We start from the raw sequence: 16,420 nt of genomic DNA, 5'->3' as shown, positions 1-16,420 counted from the left end.
GGGTGTCTTGGAAGCTTTTTGAAAATGATGCTGGAACAGTTTAAAGGTCACCTGCTGAGGTTTGATGGCATTGGTCTGCTGAGACCACATGGGCTTCACAGGCTTACTAATCTGTACGCATTCCCTTGACCTTGGCAGACAGCTCTCACAGGGCAGCTGACATTTTGCTTTTCTGGTTCCAATTTTTTCTACCTTCCTCAGAGGTTGTGTATTTGTTTTTGTTTCAGCTTTGCACACATTCTTGAAATTGTTCTCTATTAGTGGTAAAGTGACTAGGGATTAGCTTTTTGAAAAAGATTTATTATTTCTTTGTGTGTGTATACCTGTGTGAGTGTATTTACATGTTTGTGGTTGGGGAGGGGAGTGTCCATACCTATGAACTTGCATGGTAGCATGAAGAGAATGCTAGGTGTCCTCTTTTTTCGTTGTTTTTTGTTTGTTTTTTTTTTTTGAGATAGGGTTTCTCTGTAGTCCTGGTTGTCCTGGAACTCGGTATAGACCAGGCTGACTTCAAACTCACAAAGATCTGCCTGCCTTTGCCTCCCCAGTGCTGGGATCAAAGACATGTGCTACGATGCCCCCAGCCAGGTGCCCTCTTTTATCACCACCTCTATTTGAGGCAGGGTCTCTCCCTGAATCTTGGGCTCCACAAACCAGCAAGTTCCAGTCCTCCTCCAGTCTCCTCCCACTTTGGAGCTGGGGTTATGGAATCTGACCTCCAGTTCTCATGCTTGTACAGCAAGGGTTATTAATCGCTGAGCCATCTCTCCAGCCTTTGTGATCTGACTGTTGGTGATCATTGCTGGACGTATAATGGAGGTCTAGTCTCAGTAGCAGGTGCAGAGAATCCTACTCACTGATGCTTTTGGTTTCGTTTTGCCTGGCTTGGTCTGTTTGTCTATATGTAGCCTCAAGTCAGTTAAGAATTTCATGTTTGGTGTTGGAGAGATGGCTTAGAGATTAAGAGCACTGATTGCTCTTCCAGAGGAACCTGAGTTCAATTCCGAGCAACCACATGGTGTCTCATAGCCATCTATTATCAGATATGGTGCCCTCTTCTGGCCTGGAGCCATACATGCAGGCAGAACACTATATATGTAATAAAGAAATAAATCTTGGGGAGGGGGGGCGAGAAGGAAAAAAAAAAAAAAAGAGTTTCATGTCCTAAAGAAAAGAGTGGTGGGGAGAAGAGAAAAAAAGAATTTCATGCTCTGTGTCAAAACATCATTGTCTTTGTCTCTTGTGGGTTGATTCCAATTCCATTTCCCTAAAGACATTTTCTTCCACAATCAGCTTAGTTTTACATAAACCAGGCCTGGGGCCAAGGGTTTGTAGAGAAGAAATACAATTTTATTTAAAACAAGAACAATTTGGGGAAAAAAAGTCATGCTCAAACAGCTGGGCAAAGAGCATTTGGAAAGCCCCACCCATATTCCATACTCATCATCACCGCCAACATCATCATCACCACTAACATCATCATCACCTCCAACATCATCACCATCATTATCATTACAAAGATGGAGGGAGATAGAATGAGTTCTGGGCTTTTGTTCTAACCTATGGCTCTCTGTGCATATATGTCTATAATGACATAGGTCTATCACTGACGTATGAAGTATTCCCTAACTCTACAACATATTTACTAACCTGATTATAATGTCTCTGGTATTAAAAGAAGATTATTCTGACTAGCTTGTAAAGAAAATGGGAGGAATTAACTGGTTAGAAATGATGTTCAGCCTTCCCAATAGTGAGATGCTGACAGCATAAGGATTCCAGAGAGTGCGTGTTTTTGTGGAAAGGTGTCTGAGATTCATTAACGGCTGTGTTATCTGAAATAAGTTCTTGCCTTCAGGAGAGGCACTGACAAACCACATAGAGTGCTCCATCTTAGTACTGTTCCTGCCTTTATTGGAAGTTCAGCTGCGGTTCTGTTTGAAGCCCACAACCTCTAAATGTCAGCCTCATAGAAGGGTGCCTTGTAGAAGGGTGTCCCAGATACAACCACCACCCTGGGGACATCAGTGATAGGACCCTGGACAACATCCCTCGAACAGCTATCAGACCCCATAGCTGCCAAGGCTGACCAACTGATTTCCATCTTGGAACCCACACAGTGGATGGAGAGAGCCCACTCCGGTGGCTGTCTTCTGACCTTCAAATGTGTGCTATGGTACCTGTGCATGTTTGTGAGCATGTGCACACATCTCTCCAAATAAATACATGTAAAATTAAAAGAAAAGAAGGCAAGTATCTCTTAGCACTTTATACAGACCTCAAAGAAAAGACTGATTTAGGTGGATTAACTGATATGGTGGTAAAATGTGGAAAGAATTTCGTGGGGTTCAGGTTTCAGAAGCCCTGTGATTTGTCCTAAGAGTGCTGAGCAGAAACTCATTGTTTTGACCTTGATTCTTAAGTCATGGGAAGCTCTAGATCTGTGGGAGAAACGTGAGGCTTACAAGTGGTGAGCCAGACCAACGCAGGTCCCCGGGGTGGTGGTTGTAGCCAGGACACCCTTCTCAGAGGCCCTGATGAAAAGCCAAAGGGAACTTTAGTTCTGTGTCCTTGTCCAGTAGTAGACTTGGCAAGGACAGTATAAAACTGGAGCCAGTGCCTCAGAGGCATCAAGGTTGTGGTTTCTGGGGCTCTGACTTGTCCCCCTGAACTGTGGTTATCAGCACTAAGGCTGATATGGGAGGTATCCCATGTTCTCCTGGCCAACATTCTCTGACTTATCTCTGTACTGACCTTGGCTATTTTCATCCCTGAAAATAGTATGTATGGTTCTGTACTTAATAAATTTGCTTGGCATAAGTCATCAGTTTGTGTAAGGCCTCCTGGTCCTCCTTTCAACACATCTCGCCATTTGGGACCCTTATTCCTGCTGGTTTGGGTCATTCATCTAGTTAAATTGCTGTATGAATGTAGACATTCAGGCCGAGGGTCAGTGAGATGGCTCAGCAAGTAAGGTCATTTATTGCCACGCCTGAGGGTCTGAGTTCAATTCCCAGAACCTATACTATGGGAGGAGAGACTCCTGTGTGTCTCTGAGCTCCACACATTCAAACATGTGCTCGCCTACACAAACTGAACAAAACCAGACTGGTGATGAAGAATGTTAACAAAGGAGGCATGTTCTTTCTGTGCTCAAAAGGAAGAGGCCATCCAGAGCCACACACACTGAGATCTCTGGGCCAGTGAGTGGCCTTTGCACTTGAATGAGAAGCTCTGTGGGTATGCTAAGCAGCCTCCAACTCGATGCTGATGTATATACAATAGTCTGACACCCCTCAGTCTAGGGGAGCTGCTTTTCTGAGTTCAATTGATTACCAAGTAATAAGGTGCCAGATCTAATGACTTCTCATTGGTTACCGTGTTGATTTCTATCAGTGGAAGGGCTATGCTATATTGTAGGAAGTGCGGAGAACCTGTGCTCACAGACAAGCACTATGGGGCAGCTGGAATGTTAAGCACACAGGGTTGTTCTCTCAAAGGAAGGGATACATCCACTTAGGAGGCTGGGAAGACACATGGTTAATAAAATGGCCTGGTGACAGTTTGCACTATCCTTCTCCTTTTCCAGACCTGTATGTGAGCTTGTCCATCTATAGAACCTACAGAAGGTGTCACATGTAGCTATCTATAGAACGCATCTTTATGGAAGATGTCACATGTACTTTACAAAGAGTCTGAAGTCATGGCTTAAGCTTTATTTTGCATGTGGATTGAATTATCACCGAGAAAGTTTTCAACAAATTGTGCTGTGCTTAAATATGCCTAAAATAAACTACTTGGGGTCAGACTCTCGAAGTTTGAACCAACACTGGCTACTTAGTCATGCTGAACTGAATGAACTGCCTTCTTGCCTCTTGAGTATATTGCTGCTCTGCTGGTCAAAGTAACTGTAGAGATCCTACCCTACCCTGCAGTGTGTGGTCCTGTCAGACAAAACCCACTTGCATAGAGCAGCATTACCTGTAACATAGCGTTTTAAAATTTTACGTGTATGAGTATTGGTCTGCATGTTTGTATGGGCGCCACATGCATGCAGAAGATTGCTGGGTCCTCTACAACTGGAGTTACAGATCAGTGAGCTGCCATGGAGGTGCTGGGACCAAACCCCACTCCTGCAAGAGCAGCCGCGCTCAAGCACCAGGGCACCTTCCCTGCTCCCCTTACTTCTCTTTCCCTCATGTTCCCCAGATCGGGGTTATACGGTTTACAACTGATATAACGGCCATTTTTCAGATGGATTTACCTCAGTCAACCCTCACAGTTCTTCAAATTACTCTCTAGTCCATGGTTCCCTCTTCTGGATTTTAGTAAGAGGCAAGTTAATGACATTCTTCTAGCAGGGTTAAAGAGCAGCTCACTTCTTTTTTACGACTTTTCTTCTCAAGCCTACTTGTAAGAGAAAAATACTCTAATTGTACTTCTAGAGATGGGCATCTTTGTTGATCAATTTGCATAACAGAAACATTAAACTGAAAATCCTGAAGACATCTGTGACAAGCATATAATCAGAGCTAGAATGCAAACAGACAGACAAAGTATTTTATTTAGACATGATTTTGTAAACCATCACACTGTACTTTTTAATTCCACAAGAACATTATTTCCCCCCACACTTACAGTAAGCCCTGTGCAAAGTCAAAGAGTGAATACAAGAGTGAAGACAAACAAGGTGGAGTTTCCTTAAAGTGTCAAATTGTGCTACTTGATACAAAGACTCACAACCACCTGTACCATAAAAGGTTACATGCCACAAAACATTAATTAATAATTTTAATATATAGTAAAACACATTTATTTAAAAAACCATCAGGATTAATTTTATTATAAACAAGTGAATTATCCAGAGGAATATTTATTAAAACTCATTAAAAACCAGCAAATATTGCAACTGAGATAAAAATGTATACCCAAACAAAACTATAAAAATGTACATGTAAACAAAACTATCATTAAGGACCAAGGAGTGAGGGGAGGGCAGAGGGTGTTTTCTGAGGCTCCTCACTCCCTGATGTTCTGAAGTAGCTTCAGCAGATGGGACTCGATGGCCTGTTGAACTGCGAGGGTAAGTGAGTAAGCTCACCACACAGAGACACAAAAGCAAGCACACAAGAGTCACTGCGTCAGCTCATCCGAGCCCTGGGATTTTGTACAACGAAGCTATTTCTATCAGGACTGACTGTCACCTGAGGACAGTGTGCCACCGTTACTCTTGACATTAAGGCTGCTCCTAATTCAGCAGCTGCCCAAGCTCCCGAGTTCTCTGCACTGAGGTTTTATTACACAGTACAATGCTGTTACATCATTTTTTTATGAAAACATTTTTGAAAATCTTGCAAATACTGTCCACTTTTCTTCCAGTAACTGAGTTTATGGAAAAGCACAATAAGTGAGCTCCACCCTTAGCTTTACGGGGTCTGTTTACTTGGCACTTCATTAAAGCATATGTCTGGAGTTAGAATACTACAGTGTTTTATGCATGAAAGCAAAGAAAACGGTTTGGAGCACTGGCATTCCTATATATGATGCTTTCCTAAAATGACCCGAGAGTTCTAAAATACTCACCACCTCTGTAGCCCAAAGCTACAGCTAGGTCCATAGAATTATAGCCAGAGTCTGTTTCAATTGTTGGGTCAGCTCCATTTTCTGTAACAAAACAGCAAAACCTATATAAGTAAAATGAAAACGTTAATGTCCGTCTACCCCTGGCTCATATGTGAATGCTTGGACAGAGCTTCAGCCAACATGCTCTTACAAAGCACTGAGTGCACGGGATCCACAGAGTTCACATTCATGGGCTGAAGGGGAGATACCCAAGTATCCCTACAGTAGCTGATCGTCATAAACAACCAGACACAACGTACACATGAAGACACTGCGTACAGAGAATACAACAGTGGAGTCAAAGGTGACCCCACAAGTGAGCAGAAAGGGCTAAAGCTTCCCGTGCAGAGGTGGATGGAGGTGTTGGACCGCCTCTCCCAGGGCAGTCCTGTGGTAAGGGAACCCATGGGCAAATGCTAGCAGAGCAATGCAACCCAACGATATGTTTGCTCTTCTTAACAGGACAGCTTAAGACGATCACAGGACTTCTTCCAAACAAGGACTACGTTCACCTGCTTACCCAACAGCATCTTTACGCACTTCACGTGGTTCCCATGGACAGCGTAAAGCAAAGGTGTCCCTCCGTTCTGCAGGAGGAAAATTGTCTGTCATCAGCATTTTCAGTGAGCAACAGTCATTCAAATGTTGCTACGGACCTGGGCATGTAAAAATAGCCTAAAACAATATTCATATTGTGTGCAAAACTTTTTAAATCACAGGAAGAAACTGGATTTATGACACTAACTTGCTCATCCTAAATAAGTACAATTTTTTCTTCCAATGCCTTAATAAAGGTTATATTTCCCTGAAATAAATTAAATCCTATAAATATTGCAATAATTGTATTTGTTTAATTTTTTTTGAGGCAGAGTTTTAAGTAGTCCTGTGGCCTTGAAATAGCCAAGCAGCCAAGGGTGAGCTGGAACGTCAGTCCTCCCGTGTCCACCTCCATGTGCTGTGCACACCAGGCCAGCACTTCCCACCTGAGGTTCAGCCCGCTCCAGGGTGGACTCACCCAGTCATATTCATTGACGTCAACTCCACAGTCAAGCAGCATTTTGACAATGTCTGTGTAGCCCTTGCTACAGGCCAATGACAGGGCACTTTCTCGACCTTTTCCTAGAAGCTGGGGATCTGCACCCTGTCTCGGACATGAAGAGAAAGGATTTTCAGCTGTTGTAAACAAGAATACTGTCTGTGAATACGGTTACAGCTTGACACTGAGGTGAGGCCACACTCTAGGGTTACTAAGGACGTAACTGCCTCAGTCCCAATTCTCCTTTACTCTGGAAAGACCCCCCCCCCCCCCCCCCGCTCCTCCAAGAAGCCTTTTCACCAGGACCCCTTGACACTACTTCTGTTCCTCCTCCAGTCAGCAAGGGGCTGGACGGCAACGGCTTCTCACTGATTTACGTGGGATTCCATTGCTTTCCCGGCTAGACCCAGGTTCCAAGGGACTACTAGACAGGATTTTTCTTGTGCCCTCCATCCTTATGTCTAGTTGGTTACAGACAGAAATACTGCACTACAGACTTAAGTGAGCATAGGAAGCCACACATGCACATTGGCTAAGCATTTTCCTTACATTCTGAAGAAGGAACTCTACCACAGCTATTTGCCCATGTGCCGCAGCCCACATCAGGGGGGTAAATCCTTCTTCATCCGTGTGATTGATAACATTTTCTATTGGAAAGAAAAGCATTTTTTGTGATCTAAGTTAACAACAACATATTAATATCACTTTGAAAACACTTTCTAAAAACTTATGACTCAGTGAAGTTCAACAGGCTGAATTTCGTTTGCTGAGGTCTGGATGTACTGTTGCGACTTTCAGTCTGCACATGTTAAAATGGGCCATGCAACAAAGCTGGGTGCATGGAGCACACTCTTTAAAGTACAAATACCACACACAGAATCAGGTTAGGTCAGCATTGGTCTCAGGGACAGGAGACCCAAGATATAATCCTGGCTCTTTCATGTTCTAGTGGTTTGGTGCTGGGCAAGTGACTTAATTTCTGCTCAACACAGATTAGTAGCAAACTCATCTCAATACAAGATAGGAAGATCACAACAAAATGAGAGCCTTGGCATCACCTGAATGTGTACTTAAGAACCTCAGCATCTCACAAAGGCCGTCCTCGGCTCTAGCTAGCACTGCTGCCTGTGAGTTTCCTTCGTCCATGCAGTCCCTAGTATAATATGAAATATCAAGACTGGATGATCTGAACCAGTGCCACACAATTCCACTTCCAACTTCATTTTTATTCCCTAAATGTAGCCTAATAGTTAAACATTGCACAGCTTCCCTTCTACACTTACTTGGGAGGCTGAACATGAAATTTCTACTTTTCAAAAAATTATTTATATTTTTAAATTATGTGTCTGTTGGGAGTATGGGTGCATGCAAGTGCAGGGGCTGTCAAAACAAGAGGTATCAGGTACCCCTGGAGTTCTGGAGGGGTGTAAGCCACCTAATGCAGAGACTAGAAACTGAACTCAGGTCCTCTGCGAGAGCAGCATCAGATCTTAGTTTCTGAGTCATCTCTCTAGCCCCAAATATCTACACATATCAGCAGAAATATAACTAAGTCTCACAAAAACCAGACTCTTGGATCATGCTCCCTGGAATCAGCAGACAACATTGGGACGCCAACTTTAAAGTAAAACAGGTGTCTTACTCTTTATTATACTAAAAAAGTATTTCACATGCATCAAAGACTATAAAGAAGGAAATCACGGAAGTCTAGCATAAGAATGGGTGGTTTCTTTATAATCCTAGAGTGGAGAATCTTTTCTAAGCAGGATGTAAAACTCCAAAGTCACAAAGGACAAAAATTCATGATTAAAAATCTAAAGAGGTCATACAAAAAGAATAAACTGTGGAAAACTATATGCATGAAACAATAGAGGTCAGCTTCATTGTGGAGTTCATATGACATAAATATATTATTGATAGTTTAGAAAAAAGAAACTCGGGGGGCTGGAGAGATGGCTCAGCAGTTAAGAGCACTGACTGCTTTTCCAAAGGTCCTGAGTTCAATTCCCAGCAACCACATGGTGGCTCACAACCATCTGTAATGAGATCTGGAGTCCTCTTCTGGAGTGTCTGAAGGCAGCTACAGTGTACTTACATATAATAAATAAATAAATCTTTAAAAAAAAAAGAAACTCAAAGGGATTATAATCTAAACATATCAACAAAATTACTGTGAGGTACCATTTTAACCCACAAATTACTAAGAATTTAAATATCACTGTGTCTATTGGGGAAACTGTAACTCTAACACTGATTTGAGGCCAGTCATCTGGTTAAAATGCTAAAACAAGAAGCCAGAGGTACAGGCGTAGCTCTAGGCATTGGCTTAGCATAGCTGAAGACCTAACTGGACCCTCCCTCTGCAGGACAAAAGTCATCTAGTTTGTGACTTGGATTCTACTGGTGAAAATTTACTCAATAAATACATTTATAAAGAATGCTAAGACGGTCAGCAAACATTTGTAATCAACCGATGCATAGTTAAAAACAAATAGAAAAACCGGGCAGGGTGGCGCACGCCTTTAATCCCAGCACTCGGGAGGCAGAGGCAGGCGGATTTCTGAGTTCAAGGCCAGCCTGGTCTACAAAGTGAGTTCCAGGACAGCCAGGGCTACACAGAGAAACCCTGTCTCAAAAAAACAAAAAACAAAAAAAAAACAAATAGAAATCATAGTACATAGTATGCATTTTAGTGAAGAAGTATGAACTAGCTGGATTGTAGAGATATACACTTGTAATCTCAGCACTCGGAAGGCTGAGGCAGGTGGACAGTGGGGTTGAGGCCAATTTGGACAACATAGTGAGACAGGCAAAACATATTTACAAAAAAATGTGTGTATGGGTGTTGTACCTGTGTGTATATATGCACACTACATGTGAGCCTGGTACCCTTGGAGGTTAGAACGAGGGCATTGAATCTCCTAGATGTGGTGTTACAGACAGGCTTGGCTGTCCTCTGGGTGCTGGGAACTAGATTGGGTCCTTTGGAAGAATAGCCAGTGTTCTTAACCTCAGAGCCACCCTAAAGCCCCAAATTTTATAGTTTATATTACTTAAAAATTTCCTTCTTTGCTACCCATTGGGTTATGTGTTTGGTGAGACTATACAACTTCTTTTGTCTTTACAGTCTCCTATACAAAAATAAAACAATAACAATTCTAATAAATTCAAATATAATACTTAAAACTAGGGTATTACCTTGTTCAATACGAGTAGCCAGGTAGAGCATCTCTCCCTGGGCTGCCAACTGGTGAACAGACAGAGCTGAAACAATATGATAAAATTCTTCACATGCATCTTATGGGTCACACAACTCTCGTCCTATGGTGAAACCAGTTTCTTTTCCAAGACAAACCCCACCATCTTACCATTTAAGCCTAACAAAGTATCCTAATATCACAGGTCATATTCTCTGAGAACTGACTCATGATAGATAATGTGACTCCTGCAAATTATTATTTTTGGGCGAAATTTATCCTAAAGAGTGATTTAGGTACTTGATTTTTAAAATGCTACCTCTGGTTCCAAGTGTTTGAAGGCAGTCCAAAACAACACAACAGCATCCTTTTGGTTTCTTAGTGACTCCACTGAAGATCTAACTTGTTTTTCCTGAGAGGGTCTCACCATGTTGCCCAGCCCCAAAGTTGGTCACGTAAGCTCAAGCAATCCTCCCTCCTCACCTTTCTGAGTAGCTGAAGCTACAGGGATATGCAGACATTGCCAGCCTTTTAAACTTTAAATACACGTATTTTTTAAAATGTATGCCCATTGAGGCCATAAGATGGGTGGAGGTGTTGACAGCCACCACGTAAGAGCTGAGAATCCAACTCCTGTCTTCCAGAAGAGCAGCCAGTGCTCTTAACCGCTGAGCCAGCTCTCCAGTCCCCTAAATACGTTTATTCTGAGGTTGGATGGGCTTTCATAACACTAGGAATGAGTTCATCTATAGAAATCTAGCCTTACCGGATTTTCTCTTTTTTTGAGGGGTTAGGTTTAATTTTAAAGACAGTCTCATTCTGTAGCCTGGATAGCTCAAGCTCCTTATCACCTTGCCTTGGTGTCCCCAGCTCTGGGAGTATAGGTGTGACTGCCTTGGCTGGTGAGAGGACATTTATGAGCAGAAGGTCAGCTGAGGCTAGTTAGCATGTTAAACACTGGCTAGCTGTCTAAACATTTTTATTTGTAACATAGGGGAACAGTCTCTTTTTTTTTTTGTTTTTGTTTTTGTTTTTCGAGACAGGGTTTCTCTGTAAAGCCCTGGCTATCCTGGAACTCACTTTGTAGACCAGGCTGGCCTTGAACTCAGAAATCCGCCTGCCTCTGCCTCTCAAGTGCTGGGATTAAAGGCGTGCGCCACTACGTCCGGTGGGGGAACAGTCTCTAGTTTTGTATTTATCTTTTCCAGCAGAGAAGTTCTACAGTTGGAATACTATGAATCAACCTCTGTGAGCTGCACCTTTAACTAATATTGCCGTCAGTGTTATGACTGGGTTATAACACTTCAGCGTTATGTGGAGGCACACACATTTAAGTAAACTAGAAATGGCCTGTAGGTAGAACTAGAATGCTTCCTGGCTCCCCTGCTGCTGTGTGCAGTCTGCAATCTGGAGGGATTTAAGATCTCTAAAGTAGAGACTGAGATATCACCAGGCTTTAGACTACAGAGACATTAGAGTTTCAAATGCAGTTACTGTCATCTAATTGTTAGCTGGTTAGCTCTCACTCAAATACTCATGCTTCACCGAATATCTGTTAGCTCAGGCAGAGAAATGTTATATCCTATAGAATGACTTTACAAGCAAAGTTTTTTAAAGGGTGACTTCATGTTTAAAGTATATGCTAATGAAATGTTTCCGTAGGATTATATATCTTTTACTACAAAGCCATTTCTTGATCAGTGAACTAATACGTAAGTCTTTATTTACAATTACGTTCCTATATAAGTAAAACATTAAACTAGAAGAACACAAAAGCACTGATACCTTAATTTGTTAAAAAAATCACAGTAACTCACTTCTTTTTGGCAAAACTATAAAGGTTTTAATAATATTTTAAACTGTATATGTTCTCATAGAGACATAGAGATATAACAAATTTTCAAACATAGAACAACACATGAAAAAGCTTCAACTTATTAATAGAATTAATGTATCACTTAAGCTTTTAAAGCTAGAATATTTATTTACTGAAACTAAGATTTCAAATACAAACCCCTGATTTGAATGGCATTAGTTATTTACACAGTATTTCGATACATTCTAAGGCATACTTACAATTTGCTAACAGAGGTGTGGTAGAGACCTCGTTTCCCCTGTGCTTGTTGGTTAAAGTAGTTGACTGTTTTATGGGTGAGAAATGTTTTGTTGTAGATGGTGTGTAGACATGCCTTACTTGAATTCCAGGAGAAGGAGAGGTATGGATATTGCACTCAGCTAAATAAAACAAATTAGAATAGTATTTTAATGACAGAGCAGTATAAAAAAACGTGTTAATGTTCACATGAAATAATATATGAGGTTTAACAGCTTCAGTTCACAAGGGCTTATCAGGGGATGTTAATTTATTAATTATATAAGTCTAAACTTATAGACTTATAGGCTGTAGTGTAAGCACTATAAAGAAAATTATTTATCTTGATCTATTAGATTTAATATTCAATAGATCATTACAAAGTAACTATAGCATGCTGACAGATCATTGAATTACAGTATTAGAAGTTGATGTAAATTAGTCATGAAACAGGAAATATTAAACTAGTTTTGACAAAGAAAAGAAATATTTTTCTATCATTTAAAAAGATACAACTTTTTTGGGGATAGCATTGGAAATGTAAATGAGGAAAATACCTAATTAAAAAAAAAGATACAACTTTCTTAGGGAAATTATAAATAAAGATCAGATGAGGATTTTATTTATTTATTTAGATAGATAGATAGATAGATAGGGTTTCACTATGAATCCCTGGATGGTCTGGAACTCACTAACAGATTAGGCTAGCCTTGAACTCACCTGCCTCTGCCTCTCAAGTGCTGGGACTAACTAAAGGTATGTGTTACTACACCTGGCTTAGACAAGGGGTATTTTTAAAAAAGCAACAGAAATTTAATATGGGTGTCTGTGAGATTCTAGAAAATCCTTTGAAAAGATGACTTTCAAGCTTTTCCTCAACTCTGCATCTCCTGATTCAAGGGAAACAGAATGGAGTCAGCCAAACGGAAGTGAGCGGAGGGAGTTGTACCATAACTTTCAACCTTTAAACAAGACAGACGCCACCTCCAGGTCAGAGTTCACTTGATCTTGAATATTTTTACTATCCTCTTCATTTAAGGACTTCACGAATCGAGAACACACGTTCATATCAAATCGGTTTGGCAATATGAATTTCATCCCCATGGCGACACCCTGGGCTGCTCCTTCATCTGGGTTTGGGTCCAGCTGGTGCTCTAGCTTGATGTCTGGCATCCCAGAGATATAGCTGCTGGGACACTCTTCCACGATCAGCTGGGCCCCAATGTCCAGATTTGCAGATGTAGCCATGGCTTTAATAATTAAAACACTTTTTCATGATTTCTTGGTTTTTTTTCTCAAGGGTGTTATCCAGTATTTTCCTGGAATTGGGATATTAAAATATCTGAAAGGAAAAAATTAGAAAATTTATGGTAGTATGTAACTTATATAAATGTATATACGCAATCATTTTAACTACACACCCAAACACTACTCTTGCAAGCCTCCTAACATAACAGGATGCACAGGATATTCAGAGGTAGGGGATCTGCCTGTGAACTGAGGCTTTGCCATTTGCTTATTAGCTGTATGGTGTGTACAAGTTGCTGAGCCTGACAGAGTGTTCTGTGTAAAAAGGGATGCACACCGGGTGTGGTGGTGCACGCCTTTAATCCCAGCACTCGGGAGGCAGAGGCAGGCGGATTTCTGAGTTCGAGGCCAGCCTGGTCTACAAAGTGAGTTTCAGGACAGCCAGGGCTATACAGAGAAACCCTGTCTCAAAAAACAAAAAAAAAAAAAAAAAAAAAAACAGACAAAAAGGGATGCTGCTGCTTATGTCCTGGGAAAGGATGCAGGGAACACAGCACACCTCCAACACTGTCCAAACACATTTCAGTTAGTTTCTCCCCTTCTATAGTTTACTAGTGCCAAATATCTAAAGATCAGGCTACCAAAGAAAATAAACTTTTATGCTAAGACAGTAGGCCATTATTTGAGATTAATTTTTTTTGTTTTTTGTTTTAAAAGTGAATCTCACCATTGCCCGGTGAGATTCATTTTTTAAAATGCCATTTCTGTAAGTCTTCTCAATTTGAGCTGAGGTATAACCAACTTGTAGCCAGGTTGACCAGCACTGTTTACTATCATACCCATGATTCAGACAGTGAAGCACTTTACAGACTTGTTTTAAAAATGAGCTATTACACTTATCTATTTTGTTCGCATATATATAGGCACACATGGGCCACAGCATGCATGTAGAGGATGATAAATTTCAGGATCTGGGGTTTCCCATCTATTATGTGTGTCTCAGGAACTGAACTCAAGTCATCAGGCTTGGCAGCAAGTGGCTTTACCTACTGAGGCACCTCCCTGGCCCTACAAAATGTATTTTTTTTAAGAATTAAAAGTATATTTATCAGTGTTTGTTCAGAGTAAGCATAAGCAACTTGTTGTAAGTTTTGATGAGAAATATGTAGATTATATGGATTGGTGTCACAGGATATGTGACAGTCCCAAATACACAGTCACTTGAAACAGGAAGAACTGAAGATCCAGTGAATTTTTGTCATTTGACAGCATATTGCCCCTTTGGACACCTTGAAAGGGAACTGAGTGTGTGATGATCAGAACTGCCTGGAATTAAGAGAGAAATGCATCCGTACTGTATGACCACTGCAGCACTTTCAAACCATTTCAAAAGACTGATCCTGCTGACTATGGTGGAGCACTAGAGAGCAGGAGAAATAGTCCTCCCCAGAAAGGAGGAGCTCAGCAACTGGTCATGCAATACTAAATAGTCATGCCCTGAAAACATACACACAAGAAACATTACACAAGCCAGGTGTGAGGGGCACACACCTTTAAGCTCTGCCCTTGGAAGGCAGAGGCAGGCACATCTCTGGGAGTTTGAGGTCAGCCTGGTCTACACAGTAAGTTCTAGGACAGTTAGAGCTACTTAATAGAGATACTTTATCTCGAAAACTTCTTTTAAAAAACCACTGGTCCTTATCACGGCCTTCTGAGTAGAATGGGTGAGTAACATTCATCTCAGTGGAAAAAGAAAGCTCCTGAATCCTGAGAAACATATGTTGCTCTATCAACTCCATCGCTGAGGTCAGTAAGTAAGCAGCAATACAAGAATACAAAACTTCCAGGAGAGACATGAAGACACCACAGTCACACAAAGTAGCACATAACAAAGTTGTTACATTTTGTCAGAAGGCCACAGGAACAGAAAGTTAGTTTATAGTGCTCAATGGGAACTGTTTCTAAGGAAAGAACAATTTCTAGGCACCTGTGGGTTGAGCCGCAACTCCATCCCCTCTCCTCCCCAGTTCTCCCAGGGGATGTCGAGTGCTATTCTCTTGAAAACTTCCTTTCAAGCTCCCATTAAAGGGGGAAAAAAACCTGCCAGATGGAGATCTCTTTTCTTTTGACACGAGGTCTTACAAAATAATTGTAGCCTCGACTCTGACTCCAGAGTGCTGGGATTAAAGGTGTGTACCACCTCCCTCACCTGGTTTAAGATCACTCTTAGGAGCCACCGCACACAAAACCTACCTAGTGCCTCATAGGTATTTTCTGATCTTAATTTGAACGATTTTTTTTTTACAGTTTCTTCCCCATATTTTCTAATTGGGTCTGATAATTTATTCTCAACACCAACTAATTCGATGTGCTAGACACGCAAATCATGAGTTTCCCGAGACTCAATCCTTCCTAAAATGGGATTAAAATAGTCACCTCTTTGCGGACCCCTATAGAACAATAGGTTTCAATAGACGGAATTACTAGTCTTCGACCGGAGAACAGGAAAGGAAAAGGGAACGGTTAATCTAGACTGGATTACAGAGATAAGCAAAGACTGTTGATTCGCCAAGACTTGAAGCACAAGGGAGGGAGAAAACGAAATGACAGAGATGGTGAGAAAGAGTTAAGAAAGAAATGGTGGGTAGGCTCGCCAGCCAGACGCCCGGGAAGGGTGAGTATAATGCACGCAGGGGGCACAGTCCCCAATGGAAGCTAATCGCAGAGGCTTCGGGTTCTTCCTAATTCTTGAAATTGTCCTACAGTGGGGGCAAAGGTGCTATAAAAAACGAAAGGCGTCTCACGGGCGACAGGTGTCCGGGCGGGCGTTCCCGCTCTACGGCCGCGGGGTGACACCCGCTCCCGCTCCGACGCGGCGAGCGGATCCGGGGACAGAGGCTGGTCAGGCGGGTGGTACACGCGCCCTGAGCGCAGCGGGAGAGTGGCTCTGGCCTGGCCTAGCTGCTGATCGGTCCCGAGCCCTGGGCCTGCTTTGGGCCCAGACGTCACTTCCTATCTTTTATCTCCTCTGGAAAAAGCCCAGAGCGTTCGGTGAAGGCGAGACGACTCCCAGGGATCGCTTCTTGCTTCCCTAGCGCCCCGTAGCCCATCCTCTCGGAGAACCATGGGTCGCCCCAGTTCCGGGTCACTGGAGAGAGGCCCGGGGCCCCGCCCAGGGCCCCGCCCACTAGGGCGCTTTCTTGTAGTTCGTTGGGTCGTAAGCCT

General features: G+C 42.2%; 1 protein-coding gene across 4 annotated transcripts; it reads right to left on the bottom strand.

The window, feature by feature from the left end:
* Positions 1-3,701: 3,701 nt before the first annotated feature.
* On the bottom strand, positions 3,702-16,402 carry Ankra2 (ankyrin repeat family A member 2). Of its 4 annotated transcripts, none has more exons than XM_021180727.1 (9): positions 16,000-16,402; positions 12,910-13,289; positions 11,932-12,090; positions 9,857-9,922; positions 7,208-7,305; positions 6,638-6,763; positions 6,143-6,209; positions 5,584-5,664; positions 3,702-4,532 (listed from the first exon to the last, which is right to left on the bottom strand). In XM_021180727.1, exons 2-9 carry the CDS (start codon positions 13,193-13,195, stop codon positions 4,486-4,488), a joined length of 930 nt encoding a protein of 309 aa, XP_021036386.1. In that variant the 5' UTR covers positions 13,196-13,289; positions 16,000-16,402; the 3' UTR covers positions 3,702-4,485. The 4 variants fall into 4 exon arrangements, with proteins under 4 accessions (XP_021036386.1, XP_021036385.1, XP_021036388.1 ...); XM_021180726.1 differs by lacking the exon at positions 3,702-4,532 and adding an exon at positions 4,534-5,075; XM_021180725.2 differs by lacking the exon at positions 3,702-4,532 and adding an exon at positions 4,552-5,096 and having other exon boundaries at positions 16,000-16,284.
* Between the last annotated feature and the right edge of the window lie 18 nt (positions 16,403-16,420).

Source organism: Mus caroli, chromosome 13 (assembly GCF_900094665.2).
Source record: "Mus caroli chromosome 13, CAROLI_EIJ_v1.1, whole genome shotgun sequence".
NCBI classification, from domain to species: domain Eukaryota; kingdom Metazoa; phylum Chordata; class Mammalia; order Rodentia; family Muridae; genus Mus; species Mus caroli.
This window is presented reverse-complemented; position numbering and strand designations above follow the sequence as displayed.